At 43.7% G+C, this 23,025-nt stretch overlaps 1 protein-coding gene across 3 annotated transcripts in view; it reads right to left on the reverse strand.

Annotated features, from left to right (window-relative positions):
* CORO1C (coronin 1C) overlaps positions 1 to 23,025 on the reverse strand; it is a 69,184-nt gene that overhangs the window by 21,504 nt on the left and 24,655 nt on the right. For all 3 annotated transcript variants that reach the window (XM_032472029.1, XM_014551899.2, XM_032472030.1), the window contains exons 2-3: positions 20,299 to 20,498; positions 1,743 to 1,865 (exon numbers count right to left, since the gene is read on the reverse strand). In XM_032472029.1, the coding sequence (XP_032327920.1) occupies positions 1,743 to 1,865; positions 20,299 to 20,493 (318 nt within the window). In that variant the 5' untranslated portion in view covers positions 20,494 to 20,498. The remainder of the gene's footprint in view (positions 1 to 1,742; positions 1,866 to 20,298; positions 20,499 to 23,025) is intronic.

The following is a 23,025-nucleotide window of genomic DNA, read 5'->3' on the forward strand; positions in this document are numbered from 1 at the left end:
TGCTGCCAACTTGCACGGAATCCAGAGGCCGGGGAAGCCGGGGGAGCTGGACCACTAGGGTGCAGGCAGCAAAATCTGCACTGCTGGAAGCTACAGGTCAAAGGTCAGGCTTTTCCTCAACAAGAAAATGGAAGGATGGAGGAGGAACCTGTAGATTAGGAGAGACTTAAAAGACATATCAAGTTTTTACAACTTGAAAGACTAAGCTACAGCATCTAGAGATACACGTGTGTGTGTGTGTGTGTGTGTGTGTGTGTGTGTGATTAAAACCATAAAGAAACAGCAAGGAAGAATAACTGGTACTTGCAGAGGGAAGGGGGCTCGTGATTGGGATGGGGCTCAGGGAAAGTCTGAGAGGCTGGGAAAGTTCCATTTCTTGACCTGGGTGGTGGTTACAGAATGTTCACTTTGTAATAAATCCCTTAACTCGATTCACTTTTTCACTTAACTGAATTCACTGAACAGTTTGTTTAGTGAGTTTTTTTAAAAAGGGCAACACGACCAACAATGCTGGAGATGGAGAGAGGGATCAAACCTGCTTCTTCAAGAGAGGTTAAGACTCTTAGTTCAAGATTTTGGCATCGGGTCTAAATACTGTTCCTTTCTCCTTGCAAAATGTGTCTGCAGCCATTAAAATGATCAAGCTAGCAAGGCACGTTAAATGAAACAATTCCTTTTAACAGCAGCATGTTTCTTTAATATGCATTGGCTGCCAAAATCATGAGATCACAGGAGGAGTTATCCTCAGCCAAAAGTCCACGAGGAAAAATGGGTAAATGTTTAAAACGGCACAGTTCAAGAATTAGTTTGTGTTTGTATAAAATAATTTTAATTAATAAAGCCTTCCAAACAATGTTTCTCAGTCTGGTTTGGTGCACAGGAAAGGAAGAGGGAAGGAAATGAAAGCAGCACGGTTCACCTCCAAGCCGTCCACCTGGCGTGGGAGACCGGCTGCCGGTCCTACCGGGGGCTGCACCTTCCCTCACTCACCGCAGCACGTGCTCCAGCTCCCCAGGCCGTGCTCACACCTAGCCTTTCCAACAGATGCTGGGCCAGGATTACAAACTGATCCAAACCCACAGTTACCTTTTCAGGCTGAGAAGAACATAATCGAGAACAAGAAGCTTTACAGTAACAAGGACCCCACACCCTGGTTTCATACATAACCTCCTTTTGGAATCTAAACTAGGTAATGGAAAGAACTCACTTTAAAAACGTTTCAAGTTGGCTGTCTGTAGATCTGCATAAAAAGGACCTTCTTATCCAGGGTCCACTAGACATCAGCTTGGAAATAAGCACTTTTGCAAAAACTCTTTGCTATCTCTCCATATCTGTTTCATAACCCATTTACACGTATTATCTCTGGCCTCATATTTCACTGTAACATAGAATTAATGCTAGTGATTTTTTCTCTCCTTTTTGAGGGGGAGGGAGGTCATGTGGTCCAATGACTTTCACAGAATTCCTGGAAAGTCATTTTACTTTCCGGAAAATCCTCCCACCAAGCAGATGTGCCAACTGTTAACAAGGATGTGCGTGCACACACACTCACACAAAAGAAGAAAAAAAACATTAGGGTCTCACTTCTTGATAGAAGGGCTTGCAGATAGCTTACCTGTAGTTGAATTTTAGTGTACTAAATTCTTCCATGAGCCAATGGACATTCAAAACTACCGACTGTCTGCATTTTGAGTCCCCCCACACATACACTCTGAAAGCAGCAGTGAGTCCCAGGAGCTTACCATCACCGTGCAGTCCTCGGATCCGCTGGCGATGACCTGATCATTATGTGGGCACCAGTCTATGTCCAACACTGGTCCTGTGTGGCCACATACTGTCGGGTAGGATTTGTCAATTCGACCAGTCTGAAAGGAGAGGGAGAGGGAGGTGGGGGGAGAGAGACCGTTAAGTAACATCAGCGCCACAGAGTTGGTTTGTTCTCTCAGACCCATTTCTCCTTCATCACTGCTACCCCAAACTCCCCACAATATACATACGATGACGTTCACATCAGTCAACATCAACCAGTAACAACTGCCAACCTGCCACTACCGAGGACCCTCCCCAGATGAAGGATCTAAATTTCCAGAACTACAAAGATTTTATCTAATCAATGGCATTAACAGACGTAGCAAAAGAGAATACCAGAGTCTTTTAATCAAAATACAATTCTAACGATCCCCAAACTGTAGATTATAGCTGTGTTTTTACCATTTAAAATGAATGCATTTTGGAATTACTCAAAATGTAAAATATAACCTTTTATATAATAGGCTAATACCTTTGAATACAGAGAAAAGACAAGTTACCTACAGAGAGAGTAATGAGACTCACTGCGGGCAGGCTTAAAGCAAGCTCAGAAACAAAAACATGGGAAAGTACCTGGGAAATGCTAAGGAAAACAATCAACTATGTGTTCCATACCCAGATAAACTATCACGTGAGACAGAAAGAGTCAATCAGAGTTCAGAGGTTTCAGGGTCTTCTCTAGAAAAAGGCAGAAAAATTGACTAGTTTTAGACTTTACGTCTTGTAAGTATGTTAAAATTAAGGGTAAACACAGAAAGGAAAGAGAATATATAACTTTCAAAGTGTATAGAGTGGGAGGGAGGTTACTGGAATTAAAAAAGCTCATTCAATCCAAGAGAAAGAGGAAATAAAAAGAAAAAAGAATGAAAACTAGAAAGCATAAAATAAGATGGTAGAAATAAAACCAACCATAAATCATGAATTGTGGTAAATATGAATGACTTAAACTCACCAGCTAAAAGAGTGTCTCAAATCAGATTAAAATCAGCTACAAGACACATTTAAAAAAATAAGAAAACAAAAGACAACTAAAGGAGGGAGGGGATATATAAATATATACCAGGTCGCTCTACTAGAACAAACAGATTTTGAGGTGAGATGCATTATTAAAGATCACATTTCAACGTTTAAAGAAGTGATTCAAGGGGAAGCTAAAGTCACCAGGAACTTTAACTCCTCTAACTACGTAACTTCGAAAGCGGAAACTGACAGAACTCTAAGGAGAAAATGACAAAACCATAATCTTAAGAGATTTTAATAAAGATTTAAGAGATCAGACAAAAATCAGTATGAATAAAGACGACTTTAACAGAAGTAACACGCTTGATCTAGTGAATATAGACAAACTTGTAGCCAACATTTTAAAACACATTTTTTTCCAAGCACACATTAAACATTTATTTTTTTAAATGGTCAATTAAGACACCTCAAAGCAAATCTCAAAAGCTACCAAGGAATCAATTTTCTGTAGAGCATGATCTGAGTACAACGCAATACAATTAAAAATTAATACAAAAAAAAAAACCCCAAAATATATCCAATGCATCTGAGAAAATTTTAATTTACTAATAAATTCACAGAGAAAATTATAATGGCCAATAAAAAGAAAGTTATAACTGATCAGTAAATTCATGCCATAGCAAAACTTGTGGGATATATCTAAAAGAAATCTTAAAATTCCAGATGAAATAAGCAATCTCCCAGGAAAAAAATAAATGCATCAAAACTTTCTCAATAAATAGAAAGCCTAAAGAGACCGGTAACCATAAAATAACCAGTAGTGTAACTCCACGCATCACCCCCAGCCCCCCCACAAATCAATCAATCACTAAATACCAGAAATAATAGGCCCAGATGGTTTTATTGAGTTTTACCAAACATTCAAGTTAGAAATCAACCCAAACCAACATTCCCGGAGAACAGAGATGCTTCTGACCTCATTGCATAAGTAATGTACCACCTTGATACGAAGGACAGTATAAGGAAGAGAAACTGCAGCCTACGTGACTTATAAATATTGATGAAAATTCCACTCAAAAGAAGGAAAAATAAAAAGTAAACCAATGTTAGCAGTGTGGGCTGTTCTCAAAAAAGTAAAGTGCGGGGGAGGGCATAGCTCAGTAGTAGAGCATGTGCTTAGCATGCATAAGGTCCTGGGTTCAATCCCCAGCACCTCTATTAAAAAATAAATTAAGTTAATAAACCTAATTACCTTTCCCCATCTAACAAACAAACAAAAAAAAAACAAACAAAAAACAGACAAACAAAAAAATAAAGTGAAAAGACAAGGTACAGACTGGGAAAAGTACATGTATGTGTATATGTGTGCATATGTATATTTAAAACATATACCTGACAAAATCAACAACTTGGCAGAACGATGGGCAAATGATATGAGCAGGGGATCCAGAGGGAAGGAAGCCTGAAAAGCCAACAGGTGTATGCAAAGTACTCATTCTCACTGGTAACTGGGATAACCAGGAAACTGCAAATTGAAACAATTAGGTAACACTGGACACCTATTAAAATTGGCAACAATTTAGAAGCCTAAATACAAGTGCTGGCAAAGATGCGGGGAGAGAGGAACTCATAAAAACTGCTCGCAGGAGAATATCCTGCTACGGTTTCTTTTGAGAGCAATGTGGAAACAACTGGAGCTGGAGATGCCCGCCCCTCGGCAATACCACTTCTAGATGGTCTGTGTCAGAGAGACGCTCCCGTATTTTGCACGAGAAGGGTATTCACTGCAGCACTGTTGGGAACAGTGAAAAAAGCAGAACCAATTTAACTGTCTTTGGTATGAGAATAAACATCACTTACATACAAGTTTAACCCACACAAAATAACAGGCTATGTTATAGGTATGTACACATGTAATAAAAGTACAAACATAGGATAACATGCCGGCTTTAAGGAAATGATTACTTCTGGGGAAGGAGAAAAGATGGAAAGGAAAACAGTATTCTAGCTACATCTGTTATGCTTCCCTGTTTTTCAAAAAGGGGAGATATGAAACAAACACGGCAAAATATTAACATCTGTTTAATCTTGTGGGTGACTGAGTACATGATGACTGTCCTATTATTTTATTTGTTTGACTTGTTTCCTATTTTTAAAAAATAATTAAAGTATAATGAAGTTGAGAAACACACCAACATATTGTTATTAATTTTACATTAAAAAAATCTTTGGAGAAGGATATAGCTCAGTGTCAGAGTGCGTGCTTCGCATGCATGGGTTCAATCCCCGGGACCTCCATTAAATAAATAAACAAATAAAATTTGAAAACAATAAATAAATAAATAAACCTAATCCCACCCCCCCCAAAAGACTACTCCCAAGGAAAAAATTTTTCCATCTGAATTGTTTTATTTTATCTCAAGGTCTTTGCATTCTTAAGTTCTCCCCCAGAGAACCCCATTTGGCATTCTCGATGGCAAAGTATATACAGTCACTGACCTCTGAACATCTAAAGACACCAAAAATTTTTTTTTCCAATCTGGGCTAAGAAGAGCTTTTGCTCAGGTATAAAGAAATTTTGAGGGGAATCTGAAAGTACATTAATACTAGATGTTCTTAATTATACTGAAAAGCTTACTAGATGATTTTTCTTTTTTAGGTTAAAATTACACAGCCCTGGCCAAAAATGAATAGCTATTCAGCAGTACTCTCAGCCAACTAGGATGTTTGAAAACAGTAACAAGCATTTCTGCCATTCTCAATTCAGCCCAACTAGTCTATGGAATACAAGTACTAAAAGCCCAACATTTTCATGGGAACCTGAATGTCATTTAAAGGACAACTGCCATTTATTTCCCTCCTTTCTACCAAAAACAAATAATTAGTAACAAAAATAGCTAACGCTTTTAGAGTCCTTATGGTACATGCCAACAACTGCACGAAGATCTTTCATCTGCATTAGCACAACTACCTTTATGGCACAGCAACAATATCACCCCTGCTCTAACTAAAGAAACAGGAGCAGAGAAGGTCAAGAGGCAGACGAAAACAAACTAAGAAGCAGATCTAAAACATTACTGGCAATCCTAATAGATTTCTCCAGGGAAAGAAAATTTCTGCAATGCCATGGAAGCACTGCCGAAATTATTGGCAGCTGGTCATCAGAAACACAAAGTTCACTAAAAAAAAAATGATACCCTGCAAACAGCTGCTTCCTCTGGTTTTAACATCATCATAAATCCTTACAGCAAATGAAACAGGGGAAGTAGCACCATATTGCAGACCAACAGCAAGGGAATCGACTAAACGCCTGATAGCGATAAAGGAACAAAAAGGAGAAAGTGTGAGAAAAACTGCCGTTGTAAACGTGCACTGACGGTTTTTCATGCAGGGTGTTCACAACAATAGTCAACTATCAGCTGCCTTGATTACAAGGGTGTGTACCTCCAAATATGTTCCTACCCATAACAAAATCTAATCAAAAGCACAACAACATATTTCACCCAATCAGTATGCGTTTTTAACAGGGCGGATCTGGGCAATTATAAACGGCTGAGAGCTCAAGTCCATGGAAACTGAAGGAAACCATACGATAATGGCCTTATATGGTAAAGATGAGGGCGCATCACTTCTGAAAGTCATTTTGCGCTGGGATCTAATGAGAATGCATTTCTCATTCATAATCATGACACATCCTCATTTATCATCCAGTGAATAAACCAAGGAATCCATGTCTAATTCGCTCAAGTGTGAAGCACCATTCAGAAAGACAGCCACTGCGAGTCACTGTGACTACGCAGCTTACCTGCGTCTCTAAGCAGCAAGCTTACGTGAATGCTGACACAGGAAGGAAGGCTGACGAGACCGAGCGCCAGCTTTTACGTATCTTCTTTAGAGTGATTTAAGAACTATCCATTGATTTCCCAAGGCTTAAATACAGAATAATTTCATTTACTAACAAATCAGTCCACTGTTGTGTTGAGGACGCATCCCCTTAGTTACTAGACTACTACTTTGCTAGCATGGAATTGGAAGTTCAGCTGAGAATAGTTAGTCAGACATTAGACTTCCTGCTTTAAATAACTATTTAAAGTTATTGATTACTTACTAGTTATCCCAATCACATGACATAGAAGAGATTAATTGTACCTCTCTAGCTAAAACTCCAAGTGATGGGAATTACCAGCAAGTCAACTCAAGTGATGAAATGGCCAACACCAAGGTCCCAAAGGCCCTGGCCCAGACTCCAGTCCTTACGCTCATCGGACCAGAGTGAAATAGGGCAGGGCACCGGCTTCCTTACACACTATTGTCTAAACGTTCTGCTGGCCTGCCAGAGGCCCAGCAACATGGGTTCCAGGGACGATCCAGCCTCCAAAGTATGTGTACAGCTGGCACGTGGGAGAGGGAGGTTGACGGCACAGTTTCCATGTGGCAGGCCAAGCTGAGGCCGATGGCCCTGACACATTCCAGCCAGCAACCGTCACGGTGGCAGAAAGCCACCTAGACACCAGCACTGTCATTTACTTTGGGTTTGGGGAGAGTCCTCAAAAATTTCAAAGCGGCCAAAAGACTCAGCAGAGCTCCTGCAGACTGATGCTGGAACTAAACTCAGAGTTAGGCAGTACTTTTCCTCCTAGAAGCTTTTGGAGTAAGGGGGTGTAAAAATAAATAAATAAATAAATAAAAATTTAAGCATCAGTAAATACATATTTTTGTATAACTGCTCTAAGAAGGAATGTTCGTAATTTTAAATAAGTTTGCAAAAGCATTCCTCCTCAGGCATACAAAATTCAATGTGACTCTTACGAAATAATATTTCCAGTTTTAAGGGTATTTCTCACTAATTTCAATGGGAAACCACAACTGCTTCCACTTACATCAAATAGTGGATCTTACTTATTTGCCATACTGCTTTACAAAAAAGAATTCGTATTTAAGAAGTGAACTCATCTTACATGCTGAGAACAGTATGCACAATCAAAAGAAATTCTAAATATATACAGACAGACATGTATAGAAATCTCCTCACAAATGTTTCTATAAGGGAGTTCCACTCTGGGATGTGTTTTTATTTTATTTATTTGTTTGTTTTTATTGAAGTATAGTCAGTTATAATGTGTCCATTTCTGTGGTACAGTATAATGTCCCAGTCATATATATATATATACATACACATACATACATATATATATTCGTTTTCATATTCTTTTTCATTAAAGGTTATTGTAAGATATTGAATACAGTTCCCTGTGCTATACAGAAGAAATTTGTTTTTTATCCATTTTTATATATAGTAGTTAATATCTGCAAATCTCAAACTCCCAAATTTATCCTTACCACTCCTATTCCCCTGGTAACCATAACATTGTTTACTATGTCTGTGAGTGTGTTTCTGTTTTGTAGATGAGTTCATTAGTGTCTTCTTTTTCCTTTTTTAAGATTCCACATATAAGTGATATCATATGGTATTTTTCTTTCTCTTTCTGGCTTACTTCACTTAGAATGACAATCTCCAGGTCCATCCATGTTGCTGCAAATGGCATTATTTCATTATTTTTTATAGCTGAGTAGTATTCCATTGTATAAATACACCACAGCTTCTTTATCCAGTCATCTGTCGATGGACATTTAGGTTGCTTCTTTGTCTTGGCTATTGTATATACTGCTGCTATGAACACAGGGGTACATGTATCTTTTTGAATTAGAATTTGCTCCAGGTATATGCTCAGGAGTGGGGTTGCTAGATCATATGGTAAGTCTATTTTTAGTTTTTTGAGGAATCTCAATACTGTGTTCCATAATGGCTGGGCCAGACTACCTTCCCACCAACAATGTAGGAGGGTTCCCTTTTCTCCACACCCTCTCCAGCATTTATGGGATGTGTTTTTCAAGGAGCTCATGGTGTATTTGTGAGTGTACCCGCAGACATTTTCACCCTCCCACACTCAAAATACAACAGTGGGATGCTTCCAACATGACCTACACATTGTATAAAAGATCATCCGAATGGTTATTCTTAATGGATGTCCGAGCCCTCACACGATACTTGTTTGATCTACACATTAGCCTGCTCAGTATTAGGCTGAAGAGGCTACCAAACTGGTGCTGAGCAGGAACAGTCTAATGATTACCAGTTTCTTCCAAAAGTAAAATTTGGTTAAAGCCATGTTAACACTTACCTGGCAGGCTTTCTCCTCCCGACTAACATATGATTCCACAAAGTTCAAACTCCCAAGGTGTCAAAAGGTGACACCCGTTAATTTCATCAGCCAAAATCATATATTTCCGTTTAAGATGCTCAAGGTATCCCACGCACAATGTCTTTCTAGTGTACACTCTGGAGTTCAATCACATACTCGTAAACTGTTCCGGGAGCTGCGTTCTGCTGGCTATGCCGTCTCCCTTAGCTAGTCCAGCACAGGCAGCTCCCAGAACTTTTTTCCAAACTTCTAATCTGTAGTCTTCTCATTATCTAGTCACCTTATAATCCACTATTATAACCTATGATTATTATCCAGAATGGCTACACTACCCTTAGATGTAAGGCCCAAACTGCCCCCCACCCCATCCTGACTCAAGGAACAAAGATTTTCCAGATTGTTCATGCCTACTTTCTATTCAGACACATTTTCATTGTAGGAAAAAATGCTGATCAAAATCACCTTACGTGCCCAAAGTTCAACAACTTATCATACTGTCCGTACATTAAAAGATCTTTTCAAAGGCATGGATAATAATTTATTACTGGCCTGAAAATTCTTGAACTCTCAGCAAGAAGAATGGGTAAGTCAAACACGTGCTTGGAAGCAAAGGAAAAGTTTGCAGCCCAGGCATAAGGGCTCCATTCACATTGTGCAGAGTTCAAAGGAGCCTGAAAAGGATATCTATTGAAGTGGGTTTTCCTTTTTTCCCCCAACTTCCTGCTTCTTGGAACAGTATTATTTATGTGGATACATGTTCTGTTGAAACCTCTGAAGGCCCTGTTCCTCCACGGGGAGGAGCTATCGTGACTCCTGCAGCAGACCAGAAGACTGATGCACACAATACAGGACCTGTTGACAGGCCGGTCACTGACAGTGACAGCTCGTGACCCAAGAATAAAACATTCTGAGGAGGTTTTACTTTAAGGGAACCAGAAACGCCACCCTTGAGGGTAAGAGGAGGCGCCCTGGAACAGGACATACAGATTGAGTTACCCGGGCCTGTAAAGCAGGCTAGCAACCAAAGCTGCCAGGCAGAGGCAATGTGGCTGTGCAGGGCCCTGAGCTGCCTGGGGGCGAAAGGGAACAGTCTTTATGGGCACAAGAGAAAACACCAAGCCAACCATTTCGGCATCACAGTTCCTCTCTAAAAGCTGGGTTTAATATTGAATAGACCATTTAAAAAGTCTATTAAGAACTTGAAAAAGCTACTATAAAACTATGGGTATTTTATTATCAGAAAGCAAAAAAGTGGAAGAGTTGGCATTCCCTTATTCAATCATGCCTAAATATGCAACAGCGAATGGAGAGGCTCTATTTCCTAACTTCCTGACTTAACAAAACATTTACAAAGCAGAAACCTCATCATTGCAGACAAGTAATTCCACATGATCCGTCTGGTCTGAGAACAAACAAAAACTAGGAACCCAAGATGAGGTATAACCTAGTCAAAATAAAATTCTGCTTGAAGGGAAAAGCTGGAAAGCAAAAGAACTATTAATGTAAATGCAAATACAGGAAATTAAAACAAAGCATTCAGTACCCAAATCAGAAAGGAGAGTGACTGCTGCCTAGCCCCTTGCACTGAGGGTCATCTCCAGTGACACTGGAGACGCTGCCCATGGGACTCACCGTGAATGACAAGGGAGCTCCAAGGTTACCCCTTCCAATCTCAGCTCTGCACTGCTCTACCCACAGGCCTCAGAACCAAAACCCACCCTCCCTGTCTGTAGTGGGGATGAAAAACAGAAAAATATTACAAGTCTGTTTTTTGTTGTTGTGTTGTTAGGTTAATGCCTTGGGATGTATGGCCGAGGCAGCTCACATCTTGCAATGGCTGTAAACAAGCAGGAGGACCAGTGTAGAGACCCAATTCAGTAGCCCGTATCACTTACCCAGGACTTAAAAGCTCAGCCAGAATGGAAACCCAAGTCCCCGCTCCTCTGAGCAAGCCAACCTGTGCTCCATCACTTGTCCTCCTGGCTCTGCCTTCCCTGGACTCAGCCCAGGCCCCACCCCTAACTAGCAAGGTACCCAACCTGGTGAGAGCAGAACGTTTACTACTTATGGTCATAAACAGGCTCCTGGACAAACTAGGGCAGCAGAAATTTGTCCACTGAAGCTTGAGTCTATTTTACAGTAACTAGTACTCAGAAACCTGCTCTTTGCCGCTTTCCCCTACTTGGGGTGTCAGCATGTTTATACACAGAGGGCTTTTGCCAGCAGTACCTGCCTGTGTGCTCAGCTCGGACTCACGCTCCAGAAAACCAGGAAAGAGTTAAACGTTCTTTGCACTTGACTCAGTGGCTTCCCTTCAGCACACACTCCCAGACCCCACCATTCTCTGAGCCGCCATGCAGCCAATCAAAGCAGAGGAAGGAAATTATCCTGGCCGGCTGACAGCCCAGAGCTCTGATGGCCATATATGGTAAAAACCACTGTCAGAGCCCTGTCAGGCCTGTGGGCCGGCTGCTGTGGACACATCAGTGAACTGCAGCAGCGGGAGAGGCCGGCCAAGGAAACGCACAAAGGACAGGCTGCCTGCTCATCTCCAGGGGCGGGGGAGGGGAAGGGCGGGGGGGGGGGGCGGGGGGAGCCGTCATCTGCCAGGGCACACTCTGAGTCACAGCCTCTCACTGTAATCAAAAATAGCCCCAGGGTACATTGTGAGGTTCCTTCTGCCGGGACTTTGTGCTCCATTGTTAACTAGGGGTGAGTGAGGAGGGTGTCCCCCTCCCCAGCCCACCCCCAGTAAGACTGGGGAAAACAGTCTGGGGAGAAAATGAAAAGGCCCTTCTGTGGCACTTCATGTGGTAATGAGGCCGAGCAGTGCTCGTGGGGCTGGCAGCTCAGCTCGTGACATAATTTGGGAGTCATTGTTCTGCACCTGGTGCCCTCCCCTGCATCCTCCACCATCGCCCCCCTGCCTCCCAGCCTTTCACGGCCCATACAATGGACAGCTAAGGTGCTTGGGCAGCAGACAGCATCTATTTCAGGAGGGAGGGAATGGGCGTCCCAGGGCACTCCGGGACACTGGCACTGAATAAAAGCCGCTGCCCATCACCCCAAAGCTACCCTGCGCTAAACATCCACATCTGTACCAAGGCTACTGGCCTTGACACCCTTGCCCAAAATGGGGCAGCACTATCTGTGGGAAGGGAAACTGCCTGTCAGCAGCGTACAGTAAGGGGGAGGCGCAGCCAATGCAGCTCCGGCAGGTGCTGGCAGTGCCTGGGGGTTGGAGAAAAGCACGGTCGGGAGGCTGCCATTCCTTCTGAACGAGTCCGCGAGAGAAGGCCCAGCTGCAGAGCCAGCCACTCACAGGAGGCCCCAGCGTCGTGAGCCGCTGAGCCTCCATCCTTCTCACTGTCTCCTCGCAAGGCGCGGCAGGGACCAAGGACTTTCCAAACCTTAAAGACAATTCTCCAAGCTGCCAGAATCAGAGCCTGGACAAGCCAGTGTTTTTGTTATTAAGCCTTCTAATCCCAGAGAAAGAATGCGAAGGATTAAGTGTCAGTTAGACCACAGTTTCGATTAAAAAAACAAAAAACAAAAAACTTTTACACTCAGGGAAAAAATATTAATCAAAAATATACACATACAAATCAAATAAAGACTCAGAGGCCTAGGTTCTAATCCACGAAGGACCCCACAGCTCTGGGCGACCACTCAGTCCACTCCTGTGACTGGATAACAGGGCTCTGACGGCAAACCCCCACCTGCAAAAACCGACACTGTTTATGAAGGGGACCCTCCAAGCACATTCTGATGTCACTGTGGAGTCTCATTTTTACGAATATGACACGAAGTGACTGCCTTTTCCTGACGATGAAACAGCAGAGAGACTCTATGTGGATCCAGTTTTAACAATAATCCTGAAGAGCAGTGCTTATCCTGTTCTTCTCCACATAACGGTGAAGGAAAACACCAATTCCGCACTATTTACCTCTGGAGGTGAAGGAAAAAAAAGAGCCAAGAAGTATGTGTCTCTTCTACCAAAAAGCTGTCCTTCAGCTCCTCCTAGTCCCCGTCCAGCCACACATTTTGTTTCTCCAACACCAAATGAGCCCTTTCCAAGACCCAGGGGTCCAGGGGTCGGGAGGCGGCGCGGTTCCCACCACATCCTGCGCCCTCCTGGGAACAGAGCCCCTCTTCTAACCCATCGGTTTAGTGAGCCGGCTGGGCTCCTCCTCTGCTTTTCACCCCTGGCTCCTACATGCCGGAGAAACCCAACTTCCTATAGAACCTTCTCCCCAGTGTCTTCCTTGACATGAGCCTCCGTTAGAACCCATCTCTCATCTTAGAACCCATCTCTCATCGCTGTGCCAGAGGAGCTTAGCAGACAAAACTCCCTATTGAGGAGATCAAGGTCAACTGTTAGCAAAGCTTTTAAAGAGGAAGACTCCAAACACAGCTGCTGGCACAGAGCAGGAGCTCAAACGTCTTAAGATGTAAATGAATGGACAGGATTTTTTAAAGTACTGTTTTAGATTTTACTTCAGCAACAATTAGCCCTTTATATGTGCTCTGGTAATATTACTGATGATACTTCTCAAAAATAATCTTTACATGTAATAAATTCATTGTAAAATATTTTGAGTAAAGTACAGGTCATTAATTATGAAGAAGAAAATAAAAATCACTTTGGTCCCAACATCAACGTTAAGATTCCAGACTTTCCCTCAAAAATCAATAACATAATTTGAAGTTACATAGACGACCATGACTCTAACCTTGTAACACATTTTTAGGTTATATGACAATATCATAGAACACAGGATAACCAAACCCTGCTGTACAACGTAACTTTCTCTTGCTACTATACTGAATCTTCGATTATTCACTTAAGATTTATTAAAGAATGTTATATATCTACATGTATTTATCTATTTATATAAAAAAAATTTTTTTTTTAAGGAGAGGTGGAAAGGGTGCTTAAAAGTACCCAAAGGCCTTTTAGGTTACAATTTAGGTTAGAATCGGGTTTGAATTATTTATTTATGCATTGTGTGATCTAGCATTACAAATCAGGCACTATAATCTGAGAATACAGTGGACCCTAGAATAACACAGGTTTGAACTAAGTGCAAATTTCTTCCAATAAATAAGCAGTACAGGGTCAGAGGCTGGTTGAATCCAAGAACGCAGAACCACGGATACAGAGGGCCAACTGTAAACTCACACACGGACTGTTGATTGTGTGGGGGTCTGCGCCCCTAACCCCTGTGTCATTCAAAGGTAAACTATACATGTTTTAGTTATCAACTGCTGCTTCATAAGTCACCCCACAACTTAGCTACCTAAAACAATAAACATTTCTTATCTCACTCAGTCTCTGTGGGTCAGAAGATCAAGAGCAGCTTATCTGGGTGTTTCTGGCTAGTCAGGGTGTCAGCCAGGACCACGGGATCCCCCTTCAAGACGGCACACTCACGCGGTCGGTAAGTTCCTGCTGACTACTGGAGCATGGACCCCATGGACCTCTCCACAGAGCTGTCCTCACAACATGGAGGCTCCAAATAGAAGCAAAGTGGAAGCCAATATGCTTTTATGACCAAGTCTCAGAAGCCACACTTCATCATTTCCTCCATATTAGTGGTTACACAGGTCAGCCCTAGTTAATGTGGGAGGGAACCACACAACGGCATGAATACAAGGAGGTCAGAACCACAGGAGGCCGTCTTGGAGGCTGCCACCCTAAGAGCAAGGCAAGATCTTGCAGAACCTTAATCAAGGGCTACCATACAAACAGCCATCCAGTTTGCACCCTCCATTCAAGTGAATGTCAAGAGATCAAAAGCATGTAATTCCAACCACTCTGCCTTGATCTGTTACACAGCTAAGAAAATAACTGTATCACAATGTGATCATGCAGCCTGTGCTACTGGAGGCATGAGACAAGCAGCTAAAGGGAATCCAAAGGATGACTTCCACTGTCTTAATGAATCAGAGGTAAAATCTAAGCTGGACACTGAACAGTAAGAAACAGCACTTAGAATACTGACTGAAATGAATCAAGATTTCTTTCTCAATAAATATGACCAAAAAACACTCTCAACCTGAGTTCTGGCAGCTACTGTACGTGATGAATTAATTTCCCATGCATCTAGAAGGCATAGCTATGTCCCCCTCCTTAAGAGAACTAAGAAAATATTCACTGACATGATTTTCTGTAGCGCTGAATGCTTTCACAAAACCCTAGTTGAGAAAGCAAAATGAGTTGAAAGGATAGTTCACAGACATAAATAAAGCAAGATCCCAAACATTCCCACACACAGTATCCAAAATCTAAGTGAGAAACATAATTGTGTATGAGAAGGCACTGCACAGCTACACCAAGAAGGAGAGGAGACAGTGACCCAAAAGGGTAAGAGAGACCTGGCCACACCTGCCCCGTCATGGCCCAGAGCAGAGCGGCTCTCCGAGGTAATTATCGGGAAGATGAAATTAGCCATCACTCCAGTACTCCCAAGTAAGAGCACTCAAGAGAGGAAGGGAAAAAGAGATTACGGAAGACAGGAGCCTCCAATTTCCAACCCAAGTGGGTGTTAAGAGCTCAAGAGCACAGAATTCTAACCAATTCCCTGAACCGCTGAACCCAGGGCCACTGTGATCTGAAGTTTCAGCGCATCCAGGCAGGCACGTGCATGCGCCCACCCGCAGATGCTGCCCTTGGTATGCGCCTCCGTAGTCCACAGCGGGGCTGGGAACGCTCAGCCCCACACCACGAGCATGGCGACACTTGTTTGTGCCCGCGTGGTGGAGGGCACGGGGGCCGAGACCTGTGTGCCCATGACAAGGTACCTTGTTCGGTTGTAGGGGGAAACCCTTACAGCCAGAATTACAAAGCCAATTTCTGCTAGGCAAGACTGCGATTATTCATCCTCCAAAAGACCAAAGAATAAGAAAATGTACTAAGCCACACCTTGAAAAGTCATGACAGAGCGGTGTGCCCCGGCTTGTGGGAGCATTACAAAAGAACTCCTGAATCAGGTGTGCTAATCTCAGTCGCCCCACCTCGGGGCTCAGCACTTTCCCTATTCCTCTTCCAGTGACACCCCATTTTCTCTAACAGAACCTCCCAAACAGAACCCTTATAATCCATATGCTTAAATAAACATATACTCATCCCTAAGCCTACCTCTTGCTGCGTACGTGTTCTAATGCGTTTGTCTCTACTACTCTTTCCATTTATAAGTCCTGGAAGACAGAGACCACGACTCTCCCAGAATCTAACCACAAGCCTCATGAGGTTGCAGTAAATCCTATTTACTGCTGGCGCTAACTAGCTTTGAAGAGAAATTCATGGAAGGTCATGTTTCAAATGGGAGCCTTGCAGAAAAAGTCACAATATATCTTAAAATCATACACACATATTTAGTATAGCTCAGGGAACTATATTCAATATCTCGTAGTAACTTATGGTGAAAAAGAATATGAAAACAAATATATGTATGTTCCTATATGACTGAAGCACTGTGCTGTACACCAGAAATTGACACAACATTGTAAACTGTATTTCAAAAAAAAAAAAATTCACACATATTCAATATTAATATGTACAGAAAGCCTCCAAAGCATCACCAAAACCAACCTGGCTGACTAAAGCCAGGAAAAGAAGGTGGGGCGGTGGGAGGGAACATTACCAGAAGTCTCTGAGATAGTTATTAAACACCATACCCATCTCCTAAAGTTCACGTTTAGAGAAATCCCGGACTGCTATCAACACACACAGAAGCCGAAAACATACCTAGAGCATCACTTTCTGCAGTCTGCATTTCCAGCATCACTTCATGTTCTATGTGGGAATTTGGTTCTTCACTTTTTAAAAAATATTTTATTTATTAATTATTGTATTAATTATTTTATTTTGGTGGGGGGGAGTAATTAGGTTTATTTATTTTTAGAGGAGGTTCTGGGGGTTGAACTCAGGACCCCATGCTTGCTAAGCATGCGCTCTACAACTTGAGCTATCCCCTCCCTGGGTTCTTCTTTGCTTTTAAACAGAAGCAGCACCTCATTATAAAACAATTTCATAGCTGCCAAGACACTGAAGTTGTAGGACCTCTTCTCCGGGGCAAAGTCCTGTATTAGGATTACTGGGTTCACTAGGTACTCAGGGTCCCCAACATATTTCTCAAGGCTGCACTTCTAATGGGGAGACGAAGTACCAGCAAGCTTCTGGGGATTAGGAGAGTGAGCACAGTGAAAACGAGACGCGGTGCCCCTGGAGGGCAGAGATGCCTGCACCCAGCAGACACTCAGCTTACAGATGATCAAACCAACCGACTGCATGTGAACCATCAACGAACAATGAAGACTTTGTATTGTATAAACAGTGAGATAGCATCTGTAAAAACGTAAAACTTACGATCCTTATTCAAATATTCATTATTATACCAAAGTTATAAGGAAAGAGGTATCAAGAGGGCAGTCAGCCCTATAAAGCAGGAAGAAATGTAGGTTTCCTGACAACATGGAACATAGTTCTATTTTCCAGCAGCCTAGGTAGTCAAGGGACAGGGCCTTAGGAAGAAAAGAAAACAGGGGTGCAACCTGACACTCCAGGGTACCTAGCTAGGCGCTGCCACCACAGCGGATGCCACAGGAGCTCCCGAGACACAGAACTGTCTACAGGGGCCACAGACCACTTTGCTAGGCTCAGCCTTGGCGGAAACGCAGCCACAAGTAAAAAGGCATCTACTTCCCAAAGTTATGTGCTGGCACCAGGGAGGGGAAAAAGGGAACAACAGTGTTTCCTTTGCTGAGTTTTGGGTTGCACTAGAAATCATGCTGAAACTGAGAACCACAGGAGAGGCAAAGTACTTCTGAGATCACCTAGAATTGCCAAGGCAAAAAATCACTTTTATATGCAGCCCCTCATGTTACAGACAGAGAAACAGAAGAGCAGGACAGAGTGACACATTCAGGTCCCACCACAAGCCAGTGACCCAGTCAGGACTGAATCCCCGGCTCCCAGACCTGTGTTCTTTCCTCGCCACCACACTAACCCTAAGAGCTCAACACACACACTTTAATACCCGAAAATCCCTCAGAGTAAGGGTGAAACTGTCAATTATAAAAGTCAACAACCCCAAGTACTGACCTTATTTCCAATGGCTGCCACTGGGCTGATGTCATTGTCACCTCCTCCAACAAAAATTAACATTCAAGGAACAAAGCCACACAGAATGAATTATAAGCCTGGGAGAGACCCTGCAGGCTCCTCCGAAAACCAATACTTTGTTCAAACATGATAATTTCTGAAGCAACTTATCCTGTCCTAATTCCTACACACTAATTAAAGAACAAAACACCAAATCTACGTATTAGCTGTAGGCCACTTAATGCAAGGGGAAACCAAAGCATAAGATCCAGTTAGCTCAGTGGTAGAGCACACGCTTAGCATGCACGAGGTCCTGGGTTCAATCCCCAGTACCTGCAGTAAAAGAAAAAAAAAAGGATCCAATTAGCTTAGGAACTGCATACAGGTCTCCCTGAAATGGTAATAAATGGAACTCTGTTTCCCTGGTTTCTAAAAGTAAAAAAGGACTCACAGGGCCTTTTGGGGATGTGGAGCCTTTGGAAGAGAACTGTCTGAAATCAGAAGATTAGCCATTCGGCAGTTTATTTTGGGTTTCTTAATTAGCTTGATCCATTTTTTTGAAGCAAAAAAATGCCTTAAATTTATCGCTCTTTAACTCCGAAAGAGATGATGGTGCTTCTGTGCCCGATCCTGGCTGACAAGCTGAGGCAGTTTCTCAGCTGGCCACCATGAAACCCACCACTGTAAAGTCCAGTTTGCAGTGCTCCAAGCTCTTGCTGAACAAATCAACCAAAAAGTCGTGGAGACCAAATGCAACTAGCCTTAAATTCAAACCGCCCGCTCCAAAACCAGGTAAGTAGAGCTAGAACAGTGTAATGTGTTATTTGCCACTAAACAGCAATTTTCTCCAGAAAAATAAAAGTATCTGACTAGAAATTTTAATTTCAATGTAGTGAAAAGTTCCTCCTTTAAAATATAATCAACAACTGTGCCATAGGCGGGTACATTTGGAAACACATATTAAGTTCATTACCCAAAGGCATCCACTTCCTATTTCTGTCGTGAGATGGTCCTATTGTGTAATATCACATCAATTCAGCCACTGACGTACAAATCCGATGTACAAAGAAAACAAGTCCGTCACGAGCATCTGAGAGAGTGAAAAGTTTAAGAGAACTGGAAGTTTTCACAAGGAAAAAACACCAAAATGCAATAGGAAACAGTACCTTGACAGAAATCCACATTACTGTAACCACTTTGAGAATCCCATGGTCCATTATGATGAGACATGCCCTAACACGCACGGCGAGAACTCGGGAAGACCCACCGTTCTCAGCAGAGTGGAAACAGCTGTAACGTGATCCAACACTGCATCCTCGTCGGCACCGGGCCCTCATCACTCGGGCTCAGGACTCACTCAACTTATTTTCCTCCTAAACACTAACTAGAAAGTGACTCGTTCCAGTCTCTCTCTCGTCAGTGTCCCCCACCCCACCACCACTGTTGTTTGCAATTCTGGGCTTTCCTGTTAAAGCTACTGCAGGTTTTCATCTACCATTTTCAAGAACGGTCAGAAAAATCACAAATCTCCTATCTTCTCCCCCACACTGGAGAGGGTCTATCTGGAAGGATCAAGTCAGGAGAAGGGAGAACTAGGAAGCCCACCAAGGCTGAAGGTCACACGGAAACACTTTCAGTAAAGATCCTTTTATTTCCACTGCTTGTTAACACAGCTTAGATCCTAGGCTGAAACTTGCTACTGCCCAGACTTGAAATCTGCATTGTTTGGGGACATTCTCTTGAGCTCTCATCCCATTTACCATTCAAAAACAGACACAAAGAAAAACAGAAAGTCTCAGTCCTCATGACTTCACAGACAAAAGAGATCATCTTATAATCTTTAACATTTCTGCTCATTAAAAAATATAACTGTTTTTAAAATTACGCTTTTTGGAAAAACATTTATGAAAAGTGGGTGACTACTAGCCAAATCATAAAATTCCTGTGCCTGCCCATGTGCACAGCATCATTAAAAGACTCTTTTTCATCCATAGAGGGCACGCCCAGAACAGAGTTCACCATTCTGTTTAATGATTCTCTGTCAGAAAGAGACGGATGCGGTTAGTAAAGCATGTGGAACTTAACTTCAATTACATCAGTCTAATGGTCCCAGCAATCACACAATTCTCGGTGAACTATCAATCTCCAAAATCAATTTATCATGGAACAAGCAGCGATTACCAGGGGGTGTTCCACAGGATGGAAAGTCAGATGACTCACCTTGTGTAAAGGGAGCACAAGGAACGCTCCTCCCCCGCTCGCTTCTATGATTATGGCAACAAATCTGGGGTTGACAGCGCAGAAGGAACTGTCCCAGGTCACTCGAGAAACCCGGATGTCGTCGTAACACTGGTCGTTTTTCACCGCTTGTCCAAATACATGCCGAAACTTGCTCTGTCGTACCACTCGCCTCATTGTGTCTGTGGATGAACAAAAATTATGTTGAACTCATGCACAGAGGGGAAAGTTTTACTTTTACAAACAAAACGCTCCAAGCAGAAGAAAGCAGAATGGTATGGCATCCTGTCTGCTCGCCTAAAAAATAGCCAAATGGCAAATCCGAATTTCCTTTAGCAGCACATACCCAGAGAAAGCTGCAAAATGCGTCACGGAGGGAATGACAAAGAAATGAAAAATTCCTAATTTAAGATCCAGAAACAGTGCATCCGTTTTAATTTCAAAAGATAAAGGTAAAGAATGAAGGAAAAGTAGTCGGGTGGAAATGGAAAAATAATCCACTCTGACCCTCCCCTTTTATAGATATGAAGTTATTTGCTGGATCTGAAGCTGAAGAAACCACCCCCCCTCCCCAAACATGACACAGTGGCTTTCTTCTCCGTCTGCCAAGGTAATTTTTCCGTTCTTGAGCATTTTCCCCAGACATCAGCACTCTGGTGTCTGAGAATGGTGCCTGCTCACGAGGGTTTCCACCAGACCAACTCTGTGCAGTGGAGAATTCAACACAAGCAAACCACCCTTGTCTTCGAGAGCCTTCCAACGTGGGCAGGATGATCAGAGCAACTCAGAACCAAACCCCCAGAGCTGACTGCTACTAGGAGGCTCACTAAAGGGAGCCCATGGGTCAAAAGTCAGGTCTTGGAAAAGAGTAACAGAAATTTTAGACACTAAGAGCGAGGGGCTAGGGAAGCAGCTGTGCCAGTGAGCTGGGCCTGAGAAAGGCCTGGAGTGATCATGGCGCTAGCAGTGACAGAGGAAAAGGAAAACTCAGGGAGGGGAACAAAACTGGGATGAGTTTTCATGTCAGAAGTGATCACTCACCACAGCCGCTTCCCAAGCAAACCAGAAGACCTAGGGGACAGGAAGTGACACCAAGCTAGTGTTCCTGGGCTTTGTCAGGGGTCGTCCCTGACTCCAAACTCCACTAGGTTGTCCACCAGACATGCGCACTGAGAGCGTCAGGCTTTAGGCTCAGCAGGCCCCACCTGACTGCAGCTTCCCCGGCTACACGGCGATGCGATTCTCCCATCTGCTAACGCAGGACACACTGTTCATGCTAGTGAGGACAGAAGGCACCCAAAAACACAGGAGGAAACGGAACACGGTCAAACCTTCACAACTCAGCTGAAAATCAGTCCCCTGATCCCCAAGGATAGAGGAGAGCTAACACCTGTCCAATCAGGCCAAGCAGGTGACACGTGTCGGGCTGCTGCTAACTGCTTCCCCCGAACTCTCTTCTTTGTGGCTCTGGGCCCACTGCTAAGTGCAGAAGGAGAGAAGTCAGTTTTGCCATCACCTCCTCCTACCCTTTTGAGGCATGTGCAAAAGTGGCCTCTCTCCAAGCCTAGGGCATGTGGCTGGGCCGAGGCTACAAAGCCTCGGCGGGCCGGTGAGGACGTGTGTTCCTCAGCCCGCGGCTGCCGGCCCTCTCCAGCTGACCACCGGGACCAGACACAGAGGACTCGGGAGAGGAGATGGCAAACAATTCGCTTCCCCTTGGCCAGGTTCCCTCATCTGTGAAACAGCTGAACACTGCTCAAGCTGGAGGAGATGAGACAGCGTCCATGAGGTGATGAAAACCAAAAGAAAAGCACATCCACACAACAGCCAGCGCACCACCGGCTGGTCTCAGGATCCACCTCCCTACCCGGCCATCTGCACAAGTCAGCAGAGGCTGGAATCCCTGCCATCACCTTCCAGCAAGCGTTTTAGAAGTCAGTTAACGCAGAAGAAGGGAGAACTGCACCATCTGTCCAAGAGTTAATACCCTTCATACATGAAGTTCTTAGAGTCCAAACATGAAAATCCCAATAGGAAATTACACAGAGGACATGAAGAGGTAATTTACAAAAGAAACAGAAATGGCACTGACCTCTACTCTTTCCTGAAGTCCTAATAAAATGACAGTAAAGGAATAAAAGCAGGTATAAACACCAAAGGACAAGAGAAAGGACACTGGAAAGGAGCCCACAAGAGAGCAAAGGTGACAATGAAACCGCAGAAGATGGGAGGCTGTCGTGCACGTGTAACTGACTGACGTGGGGGTTCCTCCATTCAGCTGAGTCTCGGGAGGGGAGGCTCACAAAAGGACGCCAGGCCCACTGTGAAACCGCCGAGCGCTCAGAAAGGAAGCTGTGTCTCCAAAGACAGGGATATGGGAGAAGGGCTGCAGAGAAAACTGTCTAAAAGCCTCATCAGGGGCAGCCAGACACCCAGCCCTGCCCCTCCAGTGCTGCACAATCTGAGGCCCGCCCCCCACTTGCCCCAGGAGGCCACGCAGCATGACCTGGACGGGACACCAGCACAGGTGAGCGCAGGTACGAGTAGGTGCCACGCTGACAACCTGGTTCTGTACGGTGGCGCCTCCAGCCCCTCGTTCCGGGGGCTCCCAGGACACTGGCTGCCAGGCCAAGACAGCACCTGCCCCACCCTGCAGGAGGTCAGCCCTCACGGCCCTCAGCCAGCCCCCCAGCGCACACAGGCACCATC

The sequence above is a fragment of the Camelus ferus genome, chromosome 32, assembly GCF_009834535.1.
Source record: "Camelus ferus isolate YT-003-E chromosome 32, BCGSAC_Cfer_1.0, whole genome shotgun sequence".
In the NCBI taxonomy this organism is placed as follows: domain Eukaryota; kingdom Metazoa; phylum Chordata; class Mammalia; order Artiodactyla; family Camelidae; genus Camelus; species Camelus ferus.